The sequence below is a fragment of the Dufourea novaeangliae genome, unplaced genomic scaffold, assembly GCF_001272555.1.
Source record: "Dufourea novaeangliae isolate 0120121106 unplaced genomic scaffold, ASM127255v1 scaffold49, whole genome shotgun sequence".
Lineage (NCBI taxonomy): Eukaryota > Metazoa > Arthropoda > Insecta > Hymenoptera > Halictidae > Dufourea > Dufourea novaeangliae.
The window spans coordinates 1,324,049-1,349,747 of record NW_015373928.1 but is presented as its reverse complement, the minus strand read 5'-3'; the positions used below and the strand labels follow the sequence as shown (position 1 = coordinate 1,349,747).

The 25,699-nt window shown below is 43.0% G+C and overlaps 1 protein-coding gene across 1 annotated transcript in view; it reads right to left on the bottom strand.

Moving 5' to 3' along the window:
- The window catches only part of LOC107195094 (cell adhesion molecule 4-like), a 77,076-nt gene that overhangs the window by 4,971 nt on the left and 46,406 nt on the right, over nt 1–25,699 (bottom strand). Inside the window, exon 2 of the mRNA XM_015584871.1 lies at nt 2,324–2,490. Within this exon, the coding sequence (XP_015440357.1) occupies nt 2,324–2,490 (167 nt within the window). The remainder of the gene's footprint in view (nt 1–2,323; nt 2,491–25,699) is intronic.

Genomic DNA, 25,699 nt, shown 5'->3' with positions numbered 1-25,699 from the left:
TTAGGTTAACAAACGTTTAAAATTTTTTTGAAGACGTTACCTATAGTAACACGGCGAAAGAGAAGTTGCGAGTGTCCTCGAAACGGACACTCGTCTTGTAGCAGGAACAAGGGATCAACGCGGTAGAAAAAGTGTTCTGTATGTAATGTACATATTTCGTTTCACGGGTGGTTTGTTCCGTCGCGAACCAATTTCCTGTAACGCGGACTGCACTTCGGGCGAGACAAGAGTGACGTCACCATGGAGATTCGGTATTGTCCCGGTTCGGCCGCGAACCTGGCATCTGCGGCAACCTGCAGTTCTCGAGATGACACCGACGTGTCATCGGCATTAGTCTCGGCATTGTTTGCTGAAATCCAACCGAAACCTATGCTGTTCGCGTGATCGTGCGAGCCGTTTTCCATGCACAGTGTGGTTCGTCTCATTGCGTCGCGTCGAGTCGAGTCGCGGCGTCGCATTTACTCGCGAGTAAAACCAACTCGGGCGAACGAGCGAGCGACTAAAAGCGGACAGGCCAAGTGTCCACGAATGGTGCCGAGCGAATTTCGTGGTTTCCTCGTTCTCCGAATTACTCGCCTCTATCTACACCCGCACAATCTCCCTTTATTGTCATTTAATTTCGCTGGAATTACCGAGCATGCGTTGAATAGCTCGTACACCGAGATTTATTTACAAGTGTTTTCGGAGTTGTGGAAGGTTCGCGGGAATGAATGCGACGCGGTGTGCCCTAATCCTGTTTCAAGCGAAAGTCAAACACATATGTTTCCAGGAGGTAGGTATATTGGCATTAATGAGATCCCTCGCGATAATAATGCACCTATTTGTTCCGTAGTCTTCTAATAATAAGTCTGAAACGATGGATGGAACGGTGAACAGATCCATGGAGATGCATTTATCGTGGTCGTTTTTTACGTGGCTTTCCCGAAGAATACCGGCGTTCGACGTTTGTTCCACGACTTTTGCTTTCATTGACGCTTGCTGGGATCACAGGCTCTCGTCGTGAAAGCATACGGGAGGAAAAATCGGATCGGCAAAGAAGGCGGAGGGCAGATCTCGAGAAAATAAGGACTCGCCGATCTTTGTCCGGATAAAAGCGACCCGGCCACGCCGCGAGTCTGTCTCCATCGCGTTCCTGTATGCTGCATTTCCTGCCGTACGAGGAAAAGCGCGGAACAGTGTAATGATGTCGAACGCTTTGTTCCTGGTTATTGTAGCTCCGTTGCAGCTTGAAAAATGAGAATCCTTTGGACTCTTTCTCTTTATACGATGTAACGGGGACTGGCGAACGCAAGAAATTGCGGGCAAGTATGTACTGCCCTACTGCAGCTGTTCGAACTCTCGATGAGATGAGGGTTAATGAATTCTTTGATATTATAAATATTACGTAAAATTTTACGAAAACTTTGTACACGTTTATTTTATGCTTGGCGTGCAATCTTGTCCACTGCTATGGACGTGAGATTAAAATTGCGAAGCGAACAAATACAAAGAAGTAGAAAGACAAAAGCACATTAGAGAAAGAACGAAAGAGGGAGATCAGATATTTTAATAAGATTTTATGGAAACTGTAGAGTTTAATGTACATGAAAGTGTTTTTAGTAGTAGCTAACGAACGCGTAAGAATTTTATTTTTCTAAATACCCCGAACACTCAGAGCTTTTGCAGTACTAACCGCAAGAACAAGACAGAGTCGGGACCATTGTAATTACTTCCATCGAGAAGCTCTAAACCAAACTGAAATTGCTCTTGATTAGCTTGCGGTCTCTCTATGCCTACTAATGAAGACCGCTATTATCGTCCTCGGTGTATTAACAGCGTGTTCTTAGCTGTTCTAGCTAAACACACTTTGACTATGTGTCGTCGCCTTTGAAAGCCGTCGACTGTTTCAGCATCCAACGACCGCTTATAATGGTGACACTGCGCGCAATAACGGATCAAGGATTGTGTTTGCATTTGACACCTAAATAGAGGATCGCTGGTGCGTTGCATCCAGCGGAAATCTAGAAATAAAGATTTTTAGGAAACCTGGCCGGCAAACACGCCTATTAAAATTCATTTGCTATCGAGTTTCCCTTTGAAACGCGAATAATTTTATCGACGAGTAAACGGATTTTCGTTGTAAATATTCAGGAAACATCGAGAGATCAATATCACGTAGCCTGTTGCTCCTGGGGGAAAATTTAAAAACTGCCTGTTTCCCGTTCTCGTGCAAGATTCCAATACCCGTACATAGTATTATATCGGCGATGAACGAAGAATATTTATTTCGCCGTCTTGAAACTGTAACTGTTGTTCGACGGTGATGGCATGTTTTGAAACTCACCGTTCGATTTCCAAGGTTTTTTACTTTGCACACCAGATGCACAGTTTTCCCCACCAATCCGGTGAAGTTCGATTGCATGGAGGTATCGAAATGGGGTCCCGTTCCAGGGGTTGGCCACTCCTCCAAAAAGTCGGTTCGAAAATTTCTTAGACATGATGCTATACCACCTGAAAATCAAACAAATGGACCATTACTCTTTTTTCCACAATTCGGGCACACAAACGAATTTACGATTGTCTATTCAATCTTCCACATTTATCGAAGAAAATATGTATCATGGTGCAACTTCTTTGCCGTTCCCTGCGCTTTGATTATTTTTAAACAACTGTAGGTGTTGAGTACACTTGAATGCATATTCGATTTTTATGCCTATTTTAATGCTACAGTTTGTGTACTTCCACTCTTGAAAGCTACACAACTTTGCTACTCTGTATTCTTTTTTATTTTTCTTATGTACTTTCCCGGTGCACCCTCTGCATTTAATCTGGCCAACACGAAGCTTACGAGACAAAAATAGAGAGAATGAAGTCTTGCTGAAGAGAGGAAAGCGGGGTTAGGAATTAAATAATCTCAAGCTAACTGGCTGCTATTCGGTTAAGCGATCTCTCGAGAGCTTACGTAAAGTCGGTAATTACCTATGGGACGCAAGACACTTTGAAAAGCTATGAACTTTCACAGAAATTAATATACGTCGTCTCGCGGACATTTTCTCGATGATAGAACAAATTTATTGTTGACGTTTCCATAAACTTCTCTCGTTGTGCCGCGTCGCACCTAGATGAGATTAGATTACAGGATGGACGTTGTTGTTTCAACTTTCGTGTACATTACTGTACATTCTTGAAACCAACATAGGATCATTATATTCGGAAACACGTTTTGTGAATCGATTAAATCTCAATTCAACAGATTCAACGCAATCTGTTTTGCCGTTTTTCGTTTATTTTGGATTTCGTTAGCTTTCGCGATAGAACGATCTTTCATCAACTGCAATTTTCCACTTGGGCACAGCGTAACAACATAAAACTGGCAGGATATCGCACGTAGAATATTGAATACGCCCATAACGAGTATGAACCGCGTGCACTCTCTGTTTTTTTGTTGCTTTTCACGATCGACCACTGTCGGCGCAAGATGCATAATCGCGTTCCCAGATACGCGTGTATCTGTAAAAAATATGGTGGAACTGTTACGCGTACATTCGACAAATTACTCGGTCCGAAATCGTTGTAATTTAGTAACGATATCTATATGCATGTTCGAACGGTTCACTGTTTTTCTACCAAAGTGTATGGCAATACTCGATTCTCGTTGTGAGAAGAATGCAATTTCTATTTTCACGAAACATTTAGCAAGACGATGTTGAAATATCAAATACGTTCGCTTAAATTACATGCGATTTCATTCCAAAATAAATAAAATTAATAAACGATTCACAGTACGTTCACGTAAATGTGTATAGCATAACAGTTAAAAGTATAGCTGGCATCAATCGTCGAGGAAATCGTTGACGGAAACGCGGTATCAATGAAAAAAAAAAACATTTCCGGTCCGTTTTGCTGGCAGTGAAACACGCAGCGACGGTCGATCGCGAGTTAAGAGGAGTTGGGGGCAGTTCCACGAGGGCAACAGCGTGTAACCGGACCGACAGTTTGGGGACTATCGAGCTATTTTGCTCCTATTCTACCGGAATAACATCCATAGAGTGCCATTGTTCACGAATGATCGACTCGCCTTCCGTCTCCCCATGCCATTCTCCACGGTCGATTTGTTCACTCTTTAAATTATGCAACGGAAAACGCAAGCAATCGCTTTGTACGCATTTTATTATTGCGCCTCGGAACCACGACCGTATACAATATATTTGCGAGTATTTTACAAGCAATCGCCGTTCGGAAAGTCGGTTGAATTTTGCAAACTCCTTATTATCCTATCGAAAAAAAGAACGAAGCGGTGGCAGTAAACGAAATCCTCGAATGTTCTATAAGAAATTGTAAAATAGAATTTTCTTCCTAGAATATTCTTACGAAGCATGCCAGTGGGCTAGAAGCTAGATCGTTTTTCGAACGAACGCGTTTAATCGATAGAAACGAGCGAACAGAAATTTAAATAAACCGAAGTGGGATTTAGGTAGGGCAAGTGGCGTGGCGGTTCGCAGGATGCAGAATCGCAACAGCGATCGGGCTCGGACTCGGGCTCGCGCGAATTCACCAGGGATCCATTTGTTTTTCGGGGAAAGAACAGGCGGCGTAATCGCGGATTCGATCGGCGAAATCCGATCAAAGGGCCAAAGCGGAAATCGAGAGGCGCGTTCAAATCCTGGGATCAGCGGAAGAGGGGTTGGGGTCGAAGTTGAAACGCGGACAAGAATGCCGGCGAGCTTTTCTTTGCGACTGCTCTTCGGAATCATCCGCGTGCAGAGAGGCACTTTCGCGGCAGAAAATTCTCTTTCGTTAGTTTACTAGACCATGCGCTCGTAGACTACGGTTCGGAGCGTTCCAGTCCGGAAGTGGTTAAGACGAGTTCGCCGTAAGCACCGCCCAAGGTACACGTCCACTCTACTCATGCTCCCCAGCCATTGATTCCGCCGAAGATGCACGTGTGCGGTACGTTCCTCCTCCTTTCTCTTGAGCTGCTGTTTTACGGTATCGCTTTACCATTTCTCCACAAGTTCGATCGCAGGGTACAATAATACAAACAAAACGGTATCGACAGTCGGTCGTTTTGTGCCCCGATTTCAATTTTCAACGTGAATGCGTACTAGATCTGCAAATTTATCAAGCAATCATTGAAAATAATCCCTGCTAAACCGCGCGAGAAACAATTTCTACGGGAACATACAACGATCAGGCAGTTGTCAAACACAAGTCAACGACCGAATAAACGCGACGCTTAAACTCTAATGTCGAATAAAAAATAAACGCCTTGTTACTCCAGTGAAAGAAATGTAATCCAATTTTGAAAGACATCGTCCGGTTGTGGTGGAAAAATGGCTTTTATTCGAAAATCGCAAGCCATCGGAACAATAGCAGGCTTGCGAAGGGAATGGGTGAATCAGACGCTAAAACCACTGCTTCTCCTAAAAAAGACAATACCCGATACGTATGTACGTGGTATTCATTTCCACAAAGTATTATTCCGTTTACAAATTACCCTTGAGTATTTACAAAATATTTACTAATTTTCGAATTTGTAAAGATAGTAATTGTGAAGTATGCGACATTTCCAATGTCAACATTGATTTTAAATCGTAGTAGATTACCAGTGAAATCCATAACGCTAGTGAGATATTTCTTTTGTTTCTATTCGTGAAACAATCGATCGTAGGTGGATACTTGCTGGAATACACATATGTATGTAGTAAGATGTAAGTGAGGAATACATACAATGGAAATTCTTGGAGGATGCAATGCTTCTCGGCGCGCTGCTTCATGGTTATTAAAATCTAGCTTGCAAGCAATTTCACCATGCCGGAAACGAATTCTCCGGATGCGTTTTGGAACGCATGTTACGCGTGGAAGAAACGTTTCCAGAACGAACTTGTTCCTCGTGGGAAAATTTAAAGATCTCCGGTGCTCTGAACCCTTAAACTCTCGAGCGGGCATGCGAGAGTTAAGACGAGTCGGCTAAGAGCACCGCGAGTAACAAAACCACTACGCCGCCAGTTGTACTTCGACGAAAATTAATTTTGTCCCGGCACACCATGGTTGAATTTTCGTTGGCGACGTGTCTCGACTTTTCACGAAATTCACTGCGACTCCGTGAAGTGACAAAATTGCACGGGCGATGTCTAGAAAATATCTTTCCCGACATTCTATCCACTCGGCGGTCACGGTTCCCTTTTCGTCGACCGATCTACTTGGATCTTTGGGGAGCTTCATTTCGCGGCTTTTCGATCGCAACTCGGATTAAATGTGGAAACACCGAGCGACGCGATAATCCGAGTTCTCGCGTTTTCATGAATTAATTTCACGCCGGATTTCGCAAGCACGAACTTTTCCGCTATCCGTTTACGTTTCCAATGCATTTCGCCAAACGCAAAATGGAGAGCTGATACTACATATATGTATGTGTAGTTCTGTATAGCATTTTATAAGGTATTCTGTAACGTTTAATTAAGTACGACAAATATACAAACGCTTTGATTAAAAAGGAGAAATTTGCTAAACTCCGAACGAGCGGACAATGAAACTATAATGATCTTTGCAATTAATCACCAATCCTAATTTGAAATGTTTAGAGATGTTTATTTCCTTTTTGCGAGTTGAAAACGACGTTCATTTCCGCTAAAGAGATGCTTTTATATCGTCAGATTTTTCTTCGTTTTGCAACCAAAAGTTCGTCTACAGGGGCTGCATTCTGCAGCTTTTTCCGGCGAAAGGGGGTCAAATAAGTTCGCTCTGTGTATCGGATAATCTATGAGGCAGCGACTGGTCCGGAAATTAATTTTGCGCCTGAATCTACAGTTTCATCTTTCTAAAATTTTATCCGGAGTTTTAACGAAACACTTCCGCAGTAACCATAATTAACTTGGTGGAACAGTATTTAAACTGTACAGTTCAATGTACAATATAGGTAATGACGAATACAAGAAGATTTACATTCGCAAGTAAGGAAAGAACTTTTGATTCTTCCGAATTTTTGCTCAGAATTTACATCGACCGAAAATATTTGGTGGCGCAATATAGCTGAACTGGTATAGAGCCAGAGAAGTTCCCGTGAGACCAAGTTTCTTGGAAGACGGTGACGCGGATTTTCTCTTCGCCACCACATAAGATGTCACATCCCTGTCATCCTTGTCTTAGAAGTTTCGAAGAACCTTCGGAACGTACCCTGGCATAGTGGATGACTTTGCAATAGCCTTATAATTATTTGAACGGTCGGTGGCTGCCGCTTGTCCGTCACAGCTAACTACCGTAGGAGCACTCCCCGCGACAATGAAGGCCACCGGTTGGTTTGGTTGCTCGCCGCAAAATCCTATTTCGTCCCATTCCGCTCTGCCCTCGTTTCCATTATCCCTTCTATCCGAGTGCAACTTTTACGAGTGGCTAAGATAAATTCCATCCGCTTCAATTTCTCCATTTTTCGCTGCTGTTCTATCATCGAGTTCAATGCACCTATTGACCTTAAAAATATTTCTTTGACGTCGACATCGATCCTACTGTTCTTCGACAAAATTGATGTTTCGATGACACTAGAAATGGAAACTTTTCGGCGGTATTTAAATTGTTATGGGTTTGTAGACACCTCGATAAAGGGATCGTTGACGATCCCCTCGGGAACCGTTTGAAATTCGATGATACTTTAAACATCGCAACGATCCCGACGATGTACATTCGAGGGTCCAAGTTCGAAAAGTTTTCCCCTAGATAGCGTTCGGTACACGTAGATTCCACGGTTTGATTCTGGATATAAGATAAGGAGTGGATATCGTCGGTGTTTTTGAAAACTTTCGTAACAAGGAACGAGAGTAATTGAAATCTATCGAAAGGACAGGGAGGATCGAGGAACCACTTAATCCTTGTGTTCGTGCAAACGGGAAGCCTATGAATGAAGTATAACATCCGATTTTGGAAATGAACGGGAATCGACAAATGTAACAATTTAAACGTGCCGTGATTAATTGAACAGCCAGTAAAATGCAGTTATTTGGATAAAACTCGTGACATTCGAGAACTCGACCAGAAACATGAAAAAAAAATGCGCACTGAACATGTATTAGGTAAGTAATTAATGTTCACTTTCTATAATTGACTTCTCGAAAAAAAGCGAAGCGATTAAATTATTGTATTATAGGTATCTACTAGTATCTTGCGTTTTGCGCCGTCTCCGAAAAGCCACGCTTCATCGACTGTATTTGAAAACACTTGCCTCGCGTCGAGTTTACATCCATTTTCCATGGCTCGTTTTACATCAGTCAGGACGTATATAAATCGAATTTCTTGTGCCTCGAAGGAAAATGCGTTCCACGTTTCCTTGAAAGCCTCCTCTGTCTTCTTGCGCCGCGAGTCGGAAAATATTTCTGCATTACTATGCGCGCAATAATACCCTCTAACAACATATTCTCGTTTGCTAAGGGAAGCCCCCGATATTTTCTACATATTTTCTAGGTAAACTTTCTTGCTCCAGCAATATTTCATAAAGGTCGGCAACACCCCTTGTGCACGAGTCATCTAGCGCACCGAGATGTACGTTAATTAACAGTTTCATCATTGTTACGGTACAAAAGATACGAAGGCTTATCGAATCGAACGGATACTCGTGTACATATGTATACGAGCGTGCACAACGATGTCGTACTTGAGAAACGTATTTGTATTTCGCGATAACGCAAATTGAAACTGTATCGTCGAGTGCGTTCATACTGTGTCACAACCATCACGTATAATTCAACTAATAAAGATATTTACTCATTCGACGAGGAAACGGTGATAAGATGTTACTTTCCCTGTACACGGTAAGCATCGAGAAGCAATAACTTATCGCAAAAAATTCAGTGGATTTAATGTTGCTTCTAAATTATCGCGAATCTGGATAGGAGGGAAACGAGAATTACTTAAAACGGCGGCGGAGCTTCCTAGGTTGCTGGCAACGAACAACTCCCACGGCGAGTAATGAAAAGCAAACGAACGGTTGAATCGACTCGGGTGTTCGTTGAAGAAGGTTACTACCAATGGGGCTTGGCACGGCGGCACAGACTGGTCGGACAGTAGGAAATCGACTTCATGACAGTACCTTCGCCAATCGCCGCCGCGCCGTGAGGAAATTATTTCAAGAGAATGGTCTAATTCCGTTGTCACGGGTGGTGTACGGAACTCGTAAATCAATAGGTGACGTTTCGATTCATCATCTAGCTTTTGCATCGTATAGGAATGGCGTAAAAGCTCGTTACTTTCGTTATCGCGCTACATACATTATCCGGTTGAATCTTGGAGTAGTTGGGACAGATGATCAACTGTAACTGCAAAAGCCGCCGTTGAACCGACACGAGGCGACGCAGAATCGAGGTGCTAGAATTAGGTGCGTCGTTTCACAGCGCAACGTCATAAACGTGAACGCTACGTTGAACGGTCTCGATCGCCGAATAAACGGCTCGTAGTCTGGCTTGTATCGGCAATTCAGTGCCTACGATTCGTTCTATGCCTGGTCGATCAAAGTGAATTCGTGAGCTCGATTTCACTGTCCCCCCGTAATCCGGCTGGATTAAACAAGATGACTCGTGCACTTCGAATCACCGCCACGTCATACGCGAATTACGCGTGACATTTCCAAATTCACAATCATTCCGTGCTCCTGAATATTTTCGACGGTTTCCTGACTACCTGAGTATTCAACGAATTTTCAGATGTTTCCATTGCAGAAATTCTCAGACTCTTTGAATGTTTATTTTCGTTCTTGTTTTTTTTTTTTTAATGGAAAACGGCAAATTTATTCTTGTGAAATTCGTTCTCCCTCGATTTTTATACATTTGTATTTAATTGAAAATTTAGATGACAGCGTTACGCGGAACAGTATCGACATCGACATTTCGCTTGCAGGAGTGATTCGTGCAGCTCCGATGTAAACGAGTGCGATTCAAAACGGACGAATAAATCGGGCAAACAAACGGAGCAACTGGTTAACACTAAACAGTATATTGTAGATCAGGGTACGAAAGAAACTTGTTCTCTCTTAACGAGGTCCTCTTTTCGGGTTTCGGTTGAATTACATTGAATCACGTTAGAACGAGGGACCGAGTAGCCGACTCGATTCTAGACGCGACGCGATGGTTCAGCGCGAGTCACAGTACGCGAGTAAAGATCGAATCAACAATAGGTATTCTGCTTCGGATTGGATGCGTCTTATCTGCGAAACAAACACAGTTCCGAAGACTTTTGGTGTACGATATTCGACTCGGTGGCCGCAAGAAAGCAAAACGCGATCATTTCGGGATCTACTGGCGAATATACATAGACGACCACTGGCGTCGGCAAAATGTAAATGGTGCACATGGAAACGCATCGCGAGCAAGCGTCCCGTACTCTGCCAACTAATTTTTTCACGATACACTGCATATCGAAAACCTCGAGACAAGTAGCCTCCGAATTTCGGGTCACGGCTATTCGATGGAACGGTCGATTCGACTTGATGCAAACAAGTTCGATGCGGTTCAAACATATCACGCGTGTTTTTCTCTAATATGGTTCCTCTGATTTAAAAATGTGAAGATTTTAAGAAGATTTAAAGATGTGGTGATGAGAAATCGTTTAAAGGGACGACATACAAGAATTATCGTGAATGGAAGAGGGAATTTAAAGGAAGAACGGAACGTAGAAGGAAAAAATTGTCGAGTAACGTGATAGAGAAAAGAAGGTGTGAAACAATCGCGTGAAATCGGGTTTCTAAGGCGTGCTTTCCTACGTTCGAAACAATCATAGCCAGTTTCACGGGAAAAACTATTCTAACTTTTCACGAGACCAGCTCTCCAGAGGGAATCTCGACACCAGGTGCGCGAAGAAAAGAGGGCGCTGTTAAAGACGGACGAGAAATTATTTGTGCGTTAAATCGTACTGGTGTCGTTCTTCTGTCTCTCCTTGATACAGAGTGCACCAGTTCCTTTACACGGGACGTTCTGGACAATTGCATAAAACTGTACTGCGATGAACGTAAACGATAAACGGAAGCATTCTTAAACAGAATATTCTATTTTGAAGTGTTTACGGAAAATATGTCGAGAGAACAACGAACATTCTTTTCTTCTTTTAATTGGAAAATACGTGGAACTAGTATCTCCTTCTTTGTCGGAGATAAAAGGAAACGGGAAAAAGTTCTCGTAAACAGAGCAAAATGTTACAGCAACGTTATTACTTTATATTTTAACAAATATTCAACAGTTGACTCTCATCAGAGAAAGATATTAATGCGAACGATAAGAGTATTTGGTAAATTAGGTTGGAATTTGAGTACGTAGACTGTTGGTTCGAGGGGTGGTTGTAGCCGAGGAACAAATCCGAGGGTAGTTTTTCGTCTCCCTATCTTCGGGGCAGGGTTCATCAAATTCAATCGAGCCGAAAGATATAGGGGCTCCGCCCTGCTATATAAATAGCTTGCGTGGGGTAAAATGTTGTATCAAAGTGTGGCTACAATTGAGCGCAATGTCATGAATAATACAAGTACCGTTACGGTCGAGAGTTAAACGCTCGATTTGCAATTCAAAGGAAAAGAATCTCCTCCGCGGAAAGAATTACTTATCCATTTGAGCTCGTCGGGACTGTTTAACAATTAGCAACTACGGAATTAAGAAAACAGAGGATGTAAACGGTAGAACTGTTTAAGTTTTTAATGTGCTCGTTTACGCGATTCAAATCCGGGCGTAAACTTTCTTGGCGAAACCGTTTCGTAAACAAGAACACATATTTCGCGGTACTTACTACCGAGGCAAGATATGCGATGATTAATTCGGTATCCGAAGAAATTCGCTCGAGTGCACCGCGTGTACAAAGGTTTCACCCATTCGTCAAAGTTACGAAACGCCTGTTCAGACGACGAGAGAAACGTTGAACTGTGTGCGGTAACAGTACGAAACTTGCGAACTCTTGCGACTTACCAAAAGAAATGATAAAACAGACGAGTACGGGAAGAGAAGTAGACATCGCTTTTCCTCGGCGAGGCTCCTTCACATATTGATATACTATCTCGCACGCATTTCACGACGCGACGTATTGTCGAATCGGGTGTCAAGACCGGATAAAAGTTTGCTAACGTTTCTTCCAGTTGCTCGATCGACGTGGCATTTCACGGGACTCTTTCTCTGGATCCACTGAATTCGCTCTTACACGATTTCCGGGGTTAGTTCTTGTTAACGGCACAACGACACTGTATCACTATTTTCATTAAAAAAAAATAACCAAACTTCCTACGCGCACATCAGACGTTTTCGATGGGTCAACTCGACAAGCCTTGGTTACTTTTTCCTTGTTTTTCCTTATTGAGAAGAGCTGGTGATTTTCGGCAGAAGTAATATGTACGGGCTGATTGCACTCCCGGCAATCGTGGAAGAAAGTAAGCGACGTAACGCGGTCTTGGTTGCCGCGCGAGTCGCTAATGAACGCAATTAACGGCAGGAGGGTATTTCGTTGACGTTAGTACGGGGTTCGCTCCTGTTGACCTAAGCTTCGAGAAAGGAAAAGACAGAGAGCGTGGGAGATAGGGAAAGGGTGGTCGTGGATGCTTTTATGCCGTTGGTCGCACTGACGACCGCAAAGTCGTTCGCGATGCATTAGGTGGGACTCGTTAAAGTAATTTCCTCGACGTGCTAGACGTTCCATCGATCATTCTTTCTCGCATTTTCTCGGTGTGCATCGCACCGGGTCGCTGCATTCTCCTGAACTCCGCGCCGCTTCCTTGCTCTTCGAGACCTTATTCACGGTCTAATCGTTGAACCGTATAATGCATCGTAATGTCTTGCTGGCCGGCTCCACTGCAATCGATTGTGTCCCTTCGATCGAGCACGACCACTTTTCACGGTTTTAATTGCACATTTCCGACATCGATGACGCCAATTATCCTTCCGATCACTTTCAACGTGTGTTTCCGGTTTTGTTCTCGCGCAGGGCGCAGCGGGATGCGGCACTACGAGCGTCACGAGCACCGATCCCAGCTTTCGCCAGGAAAATGATTTAACGCGTGCACGGACTGGGGGTGGGGGGTGGACACGAGGTCAGAGATTTGTCACGGCGTTGTTCCACCAAAGCACACAGAGACACCATAGGATCGGGTAAACAGAGATCGAGGATCACTTTGATCCACCAACACCGTTCGACACCGACATCCTATGAAATTCGGAAGCTTCCTTGCTCGTGCACTTGAACCTTTAGTCGCGCACTTTTTCACCCCTTAATCGCGGACGTTCAATCGTAGGTGTCTTGCGTATGCAAGTATGTTGTCCCTAAACGCGATGTTCATCGTTAAACACTGTGTACACTGTGTTCGGTTCCGTATATTAAAGTTGAACACCAAAGTTCAACGTTGCGGACATTATTTCTTCTGTTTGGAAACGAGTTGAGTTACTACAAAGTTCTTAGAGCTTTTCACCCTATTACGGTTACGACGTCGTATAAGGGAAGCTTTCCTTCTTTCTCGACTTCTGGTCTGTCGTGCCGTCGCCTCGTTCCCGGATACAGAGAACAGATTCTTCTTTGGCCGAGGAAAAGTACATTTAGTTGTACCGAGCTGTACGTTTCACTCGGTGCTCCATTGAAAGGAAATCGCGACGAAGGGAAGTTCGTGCCAAGTTCGATCGGCTCGCGAGCGATAACCGTAGCTCACCCAGTTCAGTTCGCGAACCACCGCCGGCAGTGTTACGAGCCTTTTATGCGCACCACTCGATCTTTCGGCAGAAGTTCGACTTCGGTCTCGGCCAGAAATTGGTAGCCGAGTTGGACTACGCGCCAGAAAACCGCGACCGGTTTCCAACGTACTTTAAAAATTCGTGATCGCGCTGTCTGTACAGCTGCGATAACGTTTTAATATCCCGAGGGTTGGCAACGGGGCGCGTCACTGCCGTAAATTGGCCACCTCGTAAATCCTGACCGCAAGCCGTGTACCCCTTTCGGATCGAACGTGCTTCCTCCGAATGATATCTGGATTTCGCGGGGTGGTTGTCCTTGGTGAACGCTAGCGGTTCGAAGCAATCGTTTCGTGGTCACCGGGTTCGCCACGGAATCGAGTCGATGCGAACGGGGGTACGATTTACGGCGGTAGAATACAGCACCCGAAACAGAAGACGACTCGGTTAAGCCACAGTGTCCGCGGCAGGATCGCATCCATGTCCCATCGATCGGTCGCAAACGAGATCACAGTTGTTCACCAGTTACGTCACTGCAACACATCGCGGGGATCGATGTAGTTATCGTCGTAACGCGATACGGTTTTTCACGTTGGCGGTTGCGGTGGGTTCTACGATCCGACGACGCGACGACGCGAGATTTTCTCCGTGCGCTATCGAAATAACTGAGACAGAAAATTCGTTTGGAACAAGGTGATCCTTGATATGTCACCGGCCACGCGGTCTGTCCACCGATATTCACCGGTTCCGGAGGGAATTACCCGATCTCACGGAGCGTGTCAGTCCTTGGACGTTTCCACGGAACGCGCGCGACGGGAGGAGGTCGCGGCTCTTTCGAAACGGCGATGCTCCCGCGTCAAGGATAGCCGAGGGACTACATTGCGCGAGCGCCGCTCGGGTTTCGAGCACGCAGCCGCCCCGTGCAGCCTCTCCGAACTCCGCTCCTATCCGCTATACAACCCTCGTCCGTGTCTCCTTTCTCTACAAGTGTGCGTTTGCACGCGTGCGCGCTTACCTGTGCCCCGCGTGTCTATACCTTGCTTTTACCTATATATATGTATATGAGCCCGTTCACCCACCCTTGCAAAACCCGCCACCCTTCTTCCTCTTTCTCCACCTTCTTCTCCATCTCCTTTTCCTTCCTCTCCTTTCGCCCTATTCTTGTCTTTCTTTCTCTTTATTCACTCTTTCCTTCCTCCCCTACTACTGTGCATTCAACCTTGCTCCTTGTTTCTCATTCTTCGATTCTTCGTCCGCTTTTTTCGCCTATTTCTTTTCGGCTTTTTCTTCTTGTTCTTGGTGCTTTGGATCTTCTCATAGTTGGGATGCTTTCGCTTCTACTCTTCGCGATGTTTCCCTATCTTCAGCTCGAAGCGGTAATAGCGATAGCAATTCTACGAAGAATAACAATAATTCGATAAGAACGCGAAACAGCGCAAGTCAGATTGTAACCGATGACAGACATTATTATTAGATTGATACACGCTGGGTTAGAGATCGTTCTTTTTTTTCTCAACTTTGGTCTTTGGCTGTTGTTCGAGAAAAATTACGAGCGAACGTCGAACGATCGCTGCCTTGATTTATTTTTCCTATCGCAGTATTCGCCGTAATAAATCAAACTGATCGAAACTCGATGCTTTATGACAACTAAAATATGACGTAGTTGGGTACCGTAAACAAGAATTCATAACAAAACTTAATAGAAAGGATTTCTCTGTCATCGATGCACGCGTCAACGGTGTAAATGAATATAGGATCGAGCAGGAAGCGCAATTGTGCGTTCACGAATGGCAACACTGATTCAATTTTGTACGCGTTCCAGGAATTTCGAGTATATCTTCCACTGTCCCGTGGAAAGTTCATTCTTCTATCAACGAATACTCCCTGACCGACTCAAGTTCCACTGGACGGAATATATATATACATATACGTTTTAAAGACGCGTGTATACTCGATATCGACACGTATATTCACAAATGCCGACGGGAATTCGGTGCTCGTTGGTGGTTGAATACTAATTCAGTCGGTTATGTTCATGTTCGGAATCGTGCTATCGATACACGCTTAAAACTCGATACTTTCAAATCCATTCTGGAACCAACGGTAAATTTGATTGTATTCACGGTATCGAAATATATTTCGACGGTGATATTGCGATCACGTTCGAGCACGTCAAAAGTATTTCGCTTTGCCAAAGTACGAGATTATTTATGAACGCGTGTTGCTTCTGGCGTACGTTATTTATGTTCGCATTGTGTTGAGGGGGGAGGGAGTCGAAATCGGTGGATCGAGATGCGTGATAACCGTTACCGTGGCAGAAGAGAATCATTTGTAACCGTTGGGGGTCGTGTACAGGAAGCACAGATCTACTTACCACAGTGGCGAGAGTGGTCTGGCACGGACTGTTCGGAGAAACCGATGGGCATAATTTCGCATCCTATGTAAAACTGCTGCTTCAATGTTCTACCCGATCTATGCTTATCCACGGACGAAAGGATCAGCGAATCCTCGACGAACTCGTGAATTACAATCCGCGGCTGTGTGCCAACACGAGGAGAAGCTTCTCAGACTCTTTGCGAGCTCAACAATTACGAGTGAAAGAAGAAATACGCAAAGAACTTATTCTCTCTTAGGTACAGCTGTTACGCCATACGATTCTATTTCGTTCGTCTTTCTTGGTCAGCGACGCGTTCAAAGTATCTACCTACTGAAATATTTTTCTTTCGATTCGATACGATTGTACAAACGAACCGAACGCATCGATTTCGATGAAATTTGTATATACTTGACGGCTTTAGCGAAGGTCCTCGAGCATTTGTCAGCTTTGCTATTACGCGGTCGCATCCATTTGTGAGCGGAAGCACTTACGCTAGTTCCAAAACTAGCGAAGCAATTTCGTCGATACAGCAATCTCGCTGGCGGGTAATCGTAAACTTCATCTATATTAAATCAGCACGCGTTTCGGGTATTCCCTATTCGAAAATAGAATACGCATTTCCGCCAAGGTATCTACGTTTCCGTTCGCACGTCTCTCGATGAAATTTCTCGATGAAACATCTAGATTCAGGAAAGTGATAGGGTTGTTAATTCACGAATTTAATTCGTGAAATTTATGCTATATCGCTTATCCCTTATCGTTAAATGTTCTTTTTTTTTTATAAAAATTCCCCCTCGCAGGAGAATACGATTCGCGAGACTACAATAAATAACCGAGTCGTCAAATCCAAAGAAAATTGAAAAGATTCGAGGATATGATCTTTAATGTTTTTCACGATAGTCGACCGTAAAACGATGACATTCCGGAGCTCCATCATTCGTCGTTCATCACAGTGGATGAGCGAATAGGAGAGATATGCTCGAGCGGAGAGCTACAGAGAGTAAAGGTGGGATAAAAAGGGAGAGATCAATAGATATACGTATTCAGGTGTTCTAGTTTCTGACCAAGTACTTGCACCTTTCACCGAGTTATGAGCACAGCATGGTGTTGATGTCTGACGAAGTGTTCTCGCTTTGACAAAAATCATCGTGACTCGGTTCCAAACGTTCCCTTTTTTGCTTTATGGTCGATGCTTACCCAGACAACTTTTCGGAACCACTGGAATTTTCGGCTTACCGAAACACAATGATTTCCCAAACATCCTTCGTTCGCAGGAGAAGTAGTCCTATTACTCGTAAAAAGAACATTCATCGGAAGCTTCGAACTGTCGTGCTTTTATTGGGAAAGTAACTAAAATATTTGCGAATAATCTCATTGTATGTATCTCGGAAAATATCTGGGAAACGTTGTCTCCAGAGCATAGGAACGTGTTTCCAAAATTTTTACAACAATTTCATGCCTTCGCGAACTGTAAGGAAACAAAAATGGAAACAAGGTTTTGATGACAGCCGTTTTGAAGAAGGTACCTGGAATGAAATCTAACAATAAGTGGCGCGAAGTACGTACATAATCACCGAAACCGCCATCGATCCAGCTGCTTCGATATCGAGGAAGGATTGCAACAGAGTGACACGGTGAACCACTTTATATAGAACGACGGATTCTCTTCTCGAACTAAACACAATAGTGCGGACGGCGGATTTTCTTGCAGGACATATAAAAATCTTCTCCTTTCTCTCTCGAAGAATTTTGCCTCTCATCGTCGCGTCGTTCTTCGCCAATCACTTCGAGACACTATTGTCTGTCGGCAATTCACGTAGTTAATGGAATTCATTAATTCCGCCTGCCAGAATGGCTACTTCGTTATTCTTATTTAAAGATGGATTGTTCGAATGTCCGCTAGACACGGCATCCATTAACGCCGACGGAAGGCTGCTCGAGCCTTTTTAGTTCGAACTTCACTTCAAGAATTTCTGTTAACGTTTCTGCGCACTTACAGCCGTGCTACACTTTTTTGTGCCTCGAGGATCGACGGGAACCGGTTGCTGAAATAATCCGTTTTAAACTACGAAACGATAGGGCGAGAAAAAAGAAAATATTCCCGCGAGGAGTACTTCGAACGTCCAAGAAGCAGCAAATGATGCTGCTTTATATGCCGAGGGATTCAAAGCTTAATCATAAAGTATGCACGATTTCCAGCATTTAATTACAAGACACGCAGTACCTACGATGGACAAAATTACTCTACCTTCCGGTTTAATCTTGCCCATCTAATTTTCGGACCCCTCGTCGCTTAACAATACCTGTTCTCATAGTTCGCGGGTGTTCTTAGGTTCGGATCAGTTAATTAATTCATTACTGAAGCCTCGTTCTATTATAGGGGGTAAGGCTAATTACCCGACGAAAGAGAAGTTTAAGAGGCCTCCAGTGGCTCGACACGCGCATCACCGAACGTCTTCACGAGTTTGTCAGCTCCGTCTGCGTCTCGCTGAAGCATCTTTGAACCCATCTCGGTGTTTGCTAACTCGCTAAAACTAACAGCTCGCCTTGTAAGTGCGAAATTTTCACATAATTTACGTTGGTTAGGACTTTTTCCTCAAATAACTTTCATTTAAAAGTTATTCACATTTCTAAAGCGAGTCAACGCTTCATGGATAGAATTTCGCTGCTTCGCGACGCAACACGTTGAGCAGATTCTCTTTGCCAAAGAATCGGTAGAATGGAAAAGGATAAGCCAATCGAACCAATTCAGACGATTGGAAAGGTTAGTTTATCGTTTCAACTCGTTTTCTCTTCGATAAGAAAATAGATGTTATTATATCATGATGGTAACGCTATATCTGATCAAGCATACACCAATACCACTTAACGCTAACTCATTGTACGAAGGCGATGTTTACACGATATTATTTTCAAATTACGTTAACGTTATCGATAACTCACTGTGCATATAAAAGTCGTAGAAAAAAAACAGGCTTGGCGGGTGTTCGACTCGTGACCGTTTTAGTTACTAACAGTGAGGTATCTATCGTAAAGTGGTTGACTTTTACTACTATTCATATAATACTTTGACGCATTTGGGCATCTAGAACAGTAAGTCGTGCGAAGAGAAATATTTTTATCGTGTGGCATGTACTTGAAGCGAGCATGCTATCCTTATAACTGATTGCATGATTCGGTTACGACGGTAAGCTATGTAAATCCTGCTTTGAATGCTGCTAGAATCATAGTCATGTATGCCTGCGCGTGACTACCTTTGTCTCTGTATACGCTGCTTTCGATCTAAATTGCGAGATAAGGATTACCCGGAGCCGTCTGTTTGCGAATTAGATTTCGAAAACAAATTGATCCGTGTAACTGATACATGCGGCAATTTAAACGGCTTCGCAGGGATATTAATTTGAACCCGTACAAACGCTAGCCTGTAAAAGTCAAACGAATTTGGAATATCGCCGAATTAACGATGGGAAAATTTGAATTGCGGATACGCCGGTAGATTAAATTTCCATTTCAAAGCCCTCGTCTCTATCCGTATCCCTCGATATTATCCTTCCACGAAACTGTAACCAGAAATTTCCAAGTGTCTGTTCCTTGCTCCGCGTTCTTTGTAACTTCCTTTATTCCGCAGCGTTACTTACCAGGTTCTTCCAATTCCAACGCCGCTACATTGTACATAGCCCATATATTTCGACACGGAATTTTTCCTGGACGTTGGATAAATCGTATTTTCTTTGCCGTCTCAGGTACTTGCTCTTAAGTTACATGTATCTTAACCATCGGAATAGTAGAACGTACTTTATGATGTTGAATAGAATCAAACTTAAAAACGTATCTAGAAGATTAATATAGTACACCTATCACATACTTCAAGGAAATTCTGGGCGATATAAAATAAGGTCTTGAAACATTGTAAAGTTGAAAGATTCAACTCGATAATTATGTAATTTTACCTGATGTCGCATCGAAACAGGCGTACGATATGTTCGTTACAACGAAGTCGCAACAATAGTTCTTAATGATTATTGAAACCATGAAACAGGGTAGAAATTCAAAGTACTTATATAGAGACAATGTACGTGTCGCATATAGACGGATAAATGGTTGAGAGCAACCATGCAGGGCAAAAGTCGGTGTACAGGGGCTAGTATGAAGTTCGCAACGTCGAGGAAAAGGAAGCACCTTATCCAACGGAAAATGGGCGGCACGGTTAAGTTCGAGGCTTGAAGTTCGCCTATTACCGTATATAATAAAGAGCCGTTATTCCGTGGTGCTCTTATCTCTAAGGTAGCCGTGAAATAAAGAGACGTAGTCTAAGCGACGAAGGTGGTGGAAAGACTGCAAGAAGAGGATTTTCCGCTCGTCCCGACTCGAATCGGCTAGTCTCGTGTTCGTGTCGGAGCACCGTTGCGGGACCACCAGAAGCCCACAGGCTTCTGCAAACATTGCACGGAGAGAGAAGGACGGACAAGGAAAAAACGCGACAAAAAGGGAGAAAATCAATTTTTATTTCATCGAAACAATGGCCTATGGAACGTATTATACGTGGCCACGGACGAATTGGCTTCTCCTTTGTTATCGGATTTCGTCGGGATCGGATAAGAAGCCTGCGAGAAATATTGATGTAACGTTAAACGGCAGACATTGGTAAACGCGCCTCGAGCTATTTTCAACAGCGTGCCGTTCCTGTTTACAAACATTTGTTCGGAAAGTTAGATTATCAATGATTTTTCAAATTTTTCGTAATAATAAAAAAAACGAGGGTGACGTTACTTTCGATCGACAACAAAAGCTTCTGGATATAAATATGTAAAGGAACGTGGTGTTTCGATTTCATGTGAACTCGAAGCGAAAATATTATATCCCCAACAAAACAGAATACACCAATGTGTCCTTTAAAGTGCTTCCACGCTGCAATAGGTATGTCTGTTGCAAATGTTTTTAATTGCATGGACGCTCGTTCAGGAAATTAAAGCAGTGCATCAAAGCAAACCATGTAAAAAAATAAAATCGTAAAAAGATACGCGTGTTGTCTCCTTCTGGGGTACATTAAATTTGGTGAAATGAATTCCAAGCTTCACGATAAAAATGATGTTACTTTAGAGAAGTACTTCTTTACTGAATAATTGCTTTTCAAACGCAAATTGTTACTTGTCGTCATTACTGCGATAGAAAAATTAATACTACCGTATTACAATTTATCCTACGGAAGTGTCTGACAAAGCATAGACCTGTATCACGTGATTGGGACTTACAAGATTCTGAAGAGCCTCATTTTCCGAACAAGTTTCAATTCGAACGTATTGTTTATTCTTGTAATGCTTCGACTCGAAATTAGTGTAGGTACTTCGTGTCGACGATATCCTTAAACATACAAGAATTGTTAAAGATTTTCCGAACGATCAAAGTGTAGCCGGTTTCGCGAGCTTGCGCGAGAAATGATTTAAAACTATTGAGATTGCTTCCCGGTTGGTACAATAGAGACAAGATGCTCTAGAAAGCATTCAAGCCACTGGAGTCCCGCCAACTCATCAGTAACTGCGGGAGGCGACGTTAAATCAAAAACCATAGCTCTTCCAACTTAGGGTTGTAAAAAATCTCGCCGGGTCGAGTACGTGCTGAATTTCAATTCACCGTCAAATCACCTCGACTACGACGTTAAACAGGGAGCTAGCAACTTGCTTCTTACTCGTGGCAAAGTTTCGAGTTCCGAAAAAACTTTCCATTCTTCACTTTTTTGAAAGAACGATTCAGCGTTGCTAATTTTTGATATACCGAAAATCACATTTCTTCAGAATCAGCTAACCGCTCATTAACAGATATCGTTTCTTTAAAAACAGTGTCTGTGGCGTTTAGAAGATAAATACAATTCCGTTACCAAATCTGTGACGTTAATATGTAGTAGGTAGGAGGAACGTTCGACCAGCAAGAAGCTTGGGGTTGGTGTAGATATCGCGATGTCTGTGCAACCTTGGTCCTCGCAAGCGAAATCCCTCGTTTGTCGACGGGTAAGAGCGGTAAAACCGCGATAAGAGGTGCTATTATGGGTCGATGTATTTACGAAGGTGGATAGGTAAGTTTTATTTGCGGCCGCGTCAGCACGCAGTTGGATTTCTGCTGGTTCCGTTTTCACCTAGCTGGTCGCACTCTGGCGATACGAATACGAACTGACCCGAGAACAAAGCCGGCAAAAAATTTTCCACGGGTGATAAGTACAGACGCGTCGTGTCGCGGTGTTACAGTAGCTACGGACTCTTCGACGCGACGGTTGACTTTGTAATTTTGGCGATTCGCTTTCTGTCTCTTGGTCGAAAGAAATATTCGTTTCGTAGAGTCTGTTCCACCCTGATTAGTGACGAGTGGGTGTCATTTATGCGTGTCACGTCGCGCCGTCCGAAATTTCACGCTTCCGCTTCATCGTTCCACGAATTTCTGCCGCTTCGTTTGCGTACGAATCCCAAGATTTCAGAGGTTTCTCCAAGCACCATCATTCTCGCGCTAAGTTACTTAATTAACACGTTCAGTGCCATGCGTCCCGTTTTTGGTTTGTGCTGAACTCCATCTCCACACCAACTGATATCTACGTACGTTATTAATAGACAATTTACAGTAAAATAATTTGTTTGTTTTTTCGAACATTGTTACGTGACAGTTACCCTCTTCGATAAGGTACATTTCATTCGTTTTATAATAAGCTATAGTTTTTTTAAATGTGTTTCGTTTTACTATACATCATCTTTATCATCGTTCAAGTTTTTAGTTTCATAATGAACTTAGTTCTTTGCACTTTTATAATATAGAAATTTCCAATTAAAGAGCTGCCATAGATTAAATAATTATAACACATTTATCGTGCTCCGGAACGTATAGGTGCCTATCGTTTTAGGTATACGTGGCGTGAATAGAAAGTCGCGTAAAAGCGGTCTGACATGGAAAGTATTAACAATCAAGAGCACACTCTGGCTTTGCCAGGTAATTCGGTATGACCCTCCGTTTTACAAACCCGAGGACAAGCTTTTACGAAAATTCAGAATATCCATGAATCAGGAGAGAGCACAGTATTACTCGTTCATTGAAAATTTTGCCTCATTTTTCATAGCTTTTGAATACCGACGCTCGTTGATACTTCCCTTATCTTTACGCGAAACTCGTAATGTACAACACAGTCGGATTACCTTATCAAATGAATATTCTTTTGCTTCAGCTTATTCATTTCAGAAGTTTTCGACCGGAACTGATGTTCCGTTTTCTCCGAGTTTGATTGAAAATTCTTCACGAAGAGAAGACTTTAAAATTAAAGTTGTATGGTTGTTTTTATATTCTTCTTTATTATTTATTAAGGTTCCGTTGGCAGGTGGTTATGGTCCGATGTGGCGCAACCTCGTCAACAGTAGAATCTGTCAAGCTGCTTCGAGGAAAATGACAGGTATAACCAGAAATTCGGATACGAAGCAAAGAGGTCGAACATGTTCTCTTTTTTTGCATATTTGAAACTCGCATCTTCGTAACGACAGCTCGCTCGAAGCTTCACGACCTTGTTTTATTACCGTTGCAATTCCGAAGGTTATTTTGCGTCTAATCCGTGAGATTGGACAACAGACTTTTGTCATTTTTGTTGTCGCGTATTTTTCGAGACGTTGGCGACGTTTGATTACATTGATTACAGTTCAATCGTAAATACCTGTTAACCAGTAGCGGCGGTTACTCTAAACGGAATACTCTACTCAAGGGAACATCGGAACCTTTCGAAAAGAGAAGTCGTTTCACTAAAGAGGAGTTCATAGACTGACGGAACGAGACGACGAAGCGGCTGGGAAGGAGCGAAACTGAACCGAAGTGGAAAGAAAAGGGGATACAGATCGCGTTTAAGGAAGGTTTGACATTCAAGATTCGAGTGTTTCCTTTCATCACCCTTTTCGGATAATGTCTTTCTTCGGAAAGAAGTAACGCTCGAAGAATGAGTAATGAAAAGCAATTGCAAACATTTCTATTTCTTCTTTGGTTTACATATAAGAGTACCTTATCTAGGCATATATATTCGTCGCTGGCTGTGCATGTTAATTGCGAAAAACAAGTCAGGTGCCAATACAGAATTATTCGTTGAAATCGCTTTTGTGTTACTTCGACTATGATTGTTGACAGGACCAGTCGACGTAACAACGGTTCGTATCTTAACTATTCATTGTTCATGTAATTGTTTGCAGTATACTCGTGTAACGAACAAAAACCAGCCAGACAATCCCATTTGTAACAGCTGCGTGTAGCAATCTACCGAAAAAAATTACGTCTTTACGAAGATGGTCGGACAGAATGTGTTTTACCGTAGGTACGGGTTACATTTATCGTTTTTCACTGTGGGTCCGCGTTTTATGGAAAGTACACGCATTCTAGGGAAAAAAAAAACGTCTTCGAATTTTCTTTTTTACGGCGAACCTTTTTGGGTACTCTCCGAAAGGTTAGACCTTATAGTTTAGACCGTGTAAATCATTTCAGGATCCCGCGTATCTTAAATGTTCCTCTAAAATTCTGAATAGAATCATCGCGTTGGAATAACTTTTACCTTTCATCGAAGCATTATCGTTTATCGATAGTAAAAAATTCAAAACTTTTTTTAATACATATTAATTTCTATTGTCTCCTTTTCACTTTGAGTCGCGAAGAGAGATTCCGAGTCCGTATCAGAGTGTCCATTTCATGTCAGTGTTAACAGTTTGTATCTGAAATATCGATGCTAGTAAGTTTCCGTAAATCTATCGTCTATTTGCCTGTTGACAGGAGAATTATCCTTTTTTTGTGTACTGCATATTTCAGAAATACAGAACGATCACGTTATTTACTGGAGAAGTGCAACCGATGGACTTACTTCGATTTTGCTGCACATGTTTCGATAGCTAAACAAATATAAATGAAGACAAACTCGCGCAACAGCTTATTTGAACGGCAAATAGAACGGAACAAAAACGATGGCGCATGGGTGAAAATTTGACGAATGGCTCATGGTGGAAGTTCGACAGAATAAAAGTTTCGAGACGATCGATTTGACGGTTGCTTCTGTGCTTCCGTGGGTATGTATATTTTCTGACGAAACACCGAAGATGGAACGTTTTGCTTCATTGTTCGATTCGAATGAAATACTTACTTCTGATCGATTAAAAATGTTCTCGGGTTTCGTAAGCATTCGAATCGCAGAAACAGTTTCGTAACAGGAGAATGTGTATTTTCTGTTGGAACGCGCGAGCTTCCATATTCTATAAAAATCGTAAAGACCGGCTTCTTTACGGCACATTCGCGACACGCCACTGAAGGATACAAATGCGTTGGGCCATTAAAGCGTACATACTGTATACCAGCGTAATGGCTTCATAGATTACTCGTTCCAAAGAGAGCAAATTTACGTGTCTTTTTCCCAAGCAAAGGACAAGCAGACAACCTTAAGAGACTCAGCGAAGGGGAAACACGCTTTCGTGCTGCTAAAATATTATTATTCGGGTTACGTGCTCATACAAATAAACACTCTCCCTTTTATACCGGGATTGACTTTGGGGTCGCATTTGCTTTTGCATTCATTGTGCGATTTCGTTTGCCGGCTTACGAGCACACGTTCTTTATTAACGCAGCGATCACGGTATAAAGTAGACGGTTAACGAGGATCGCAGAGAATAAGGAGAAGGGTGAA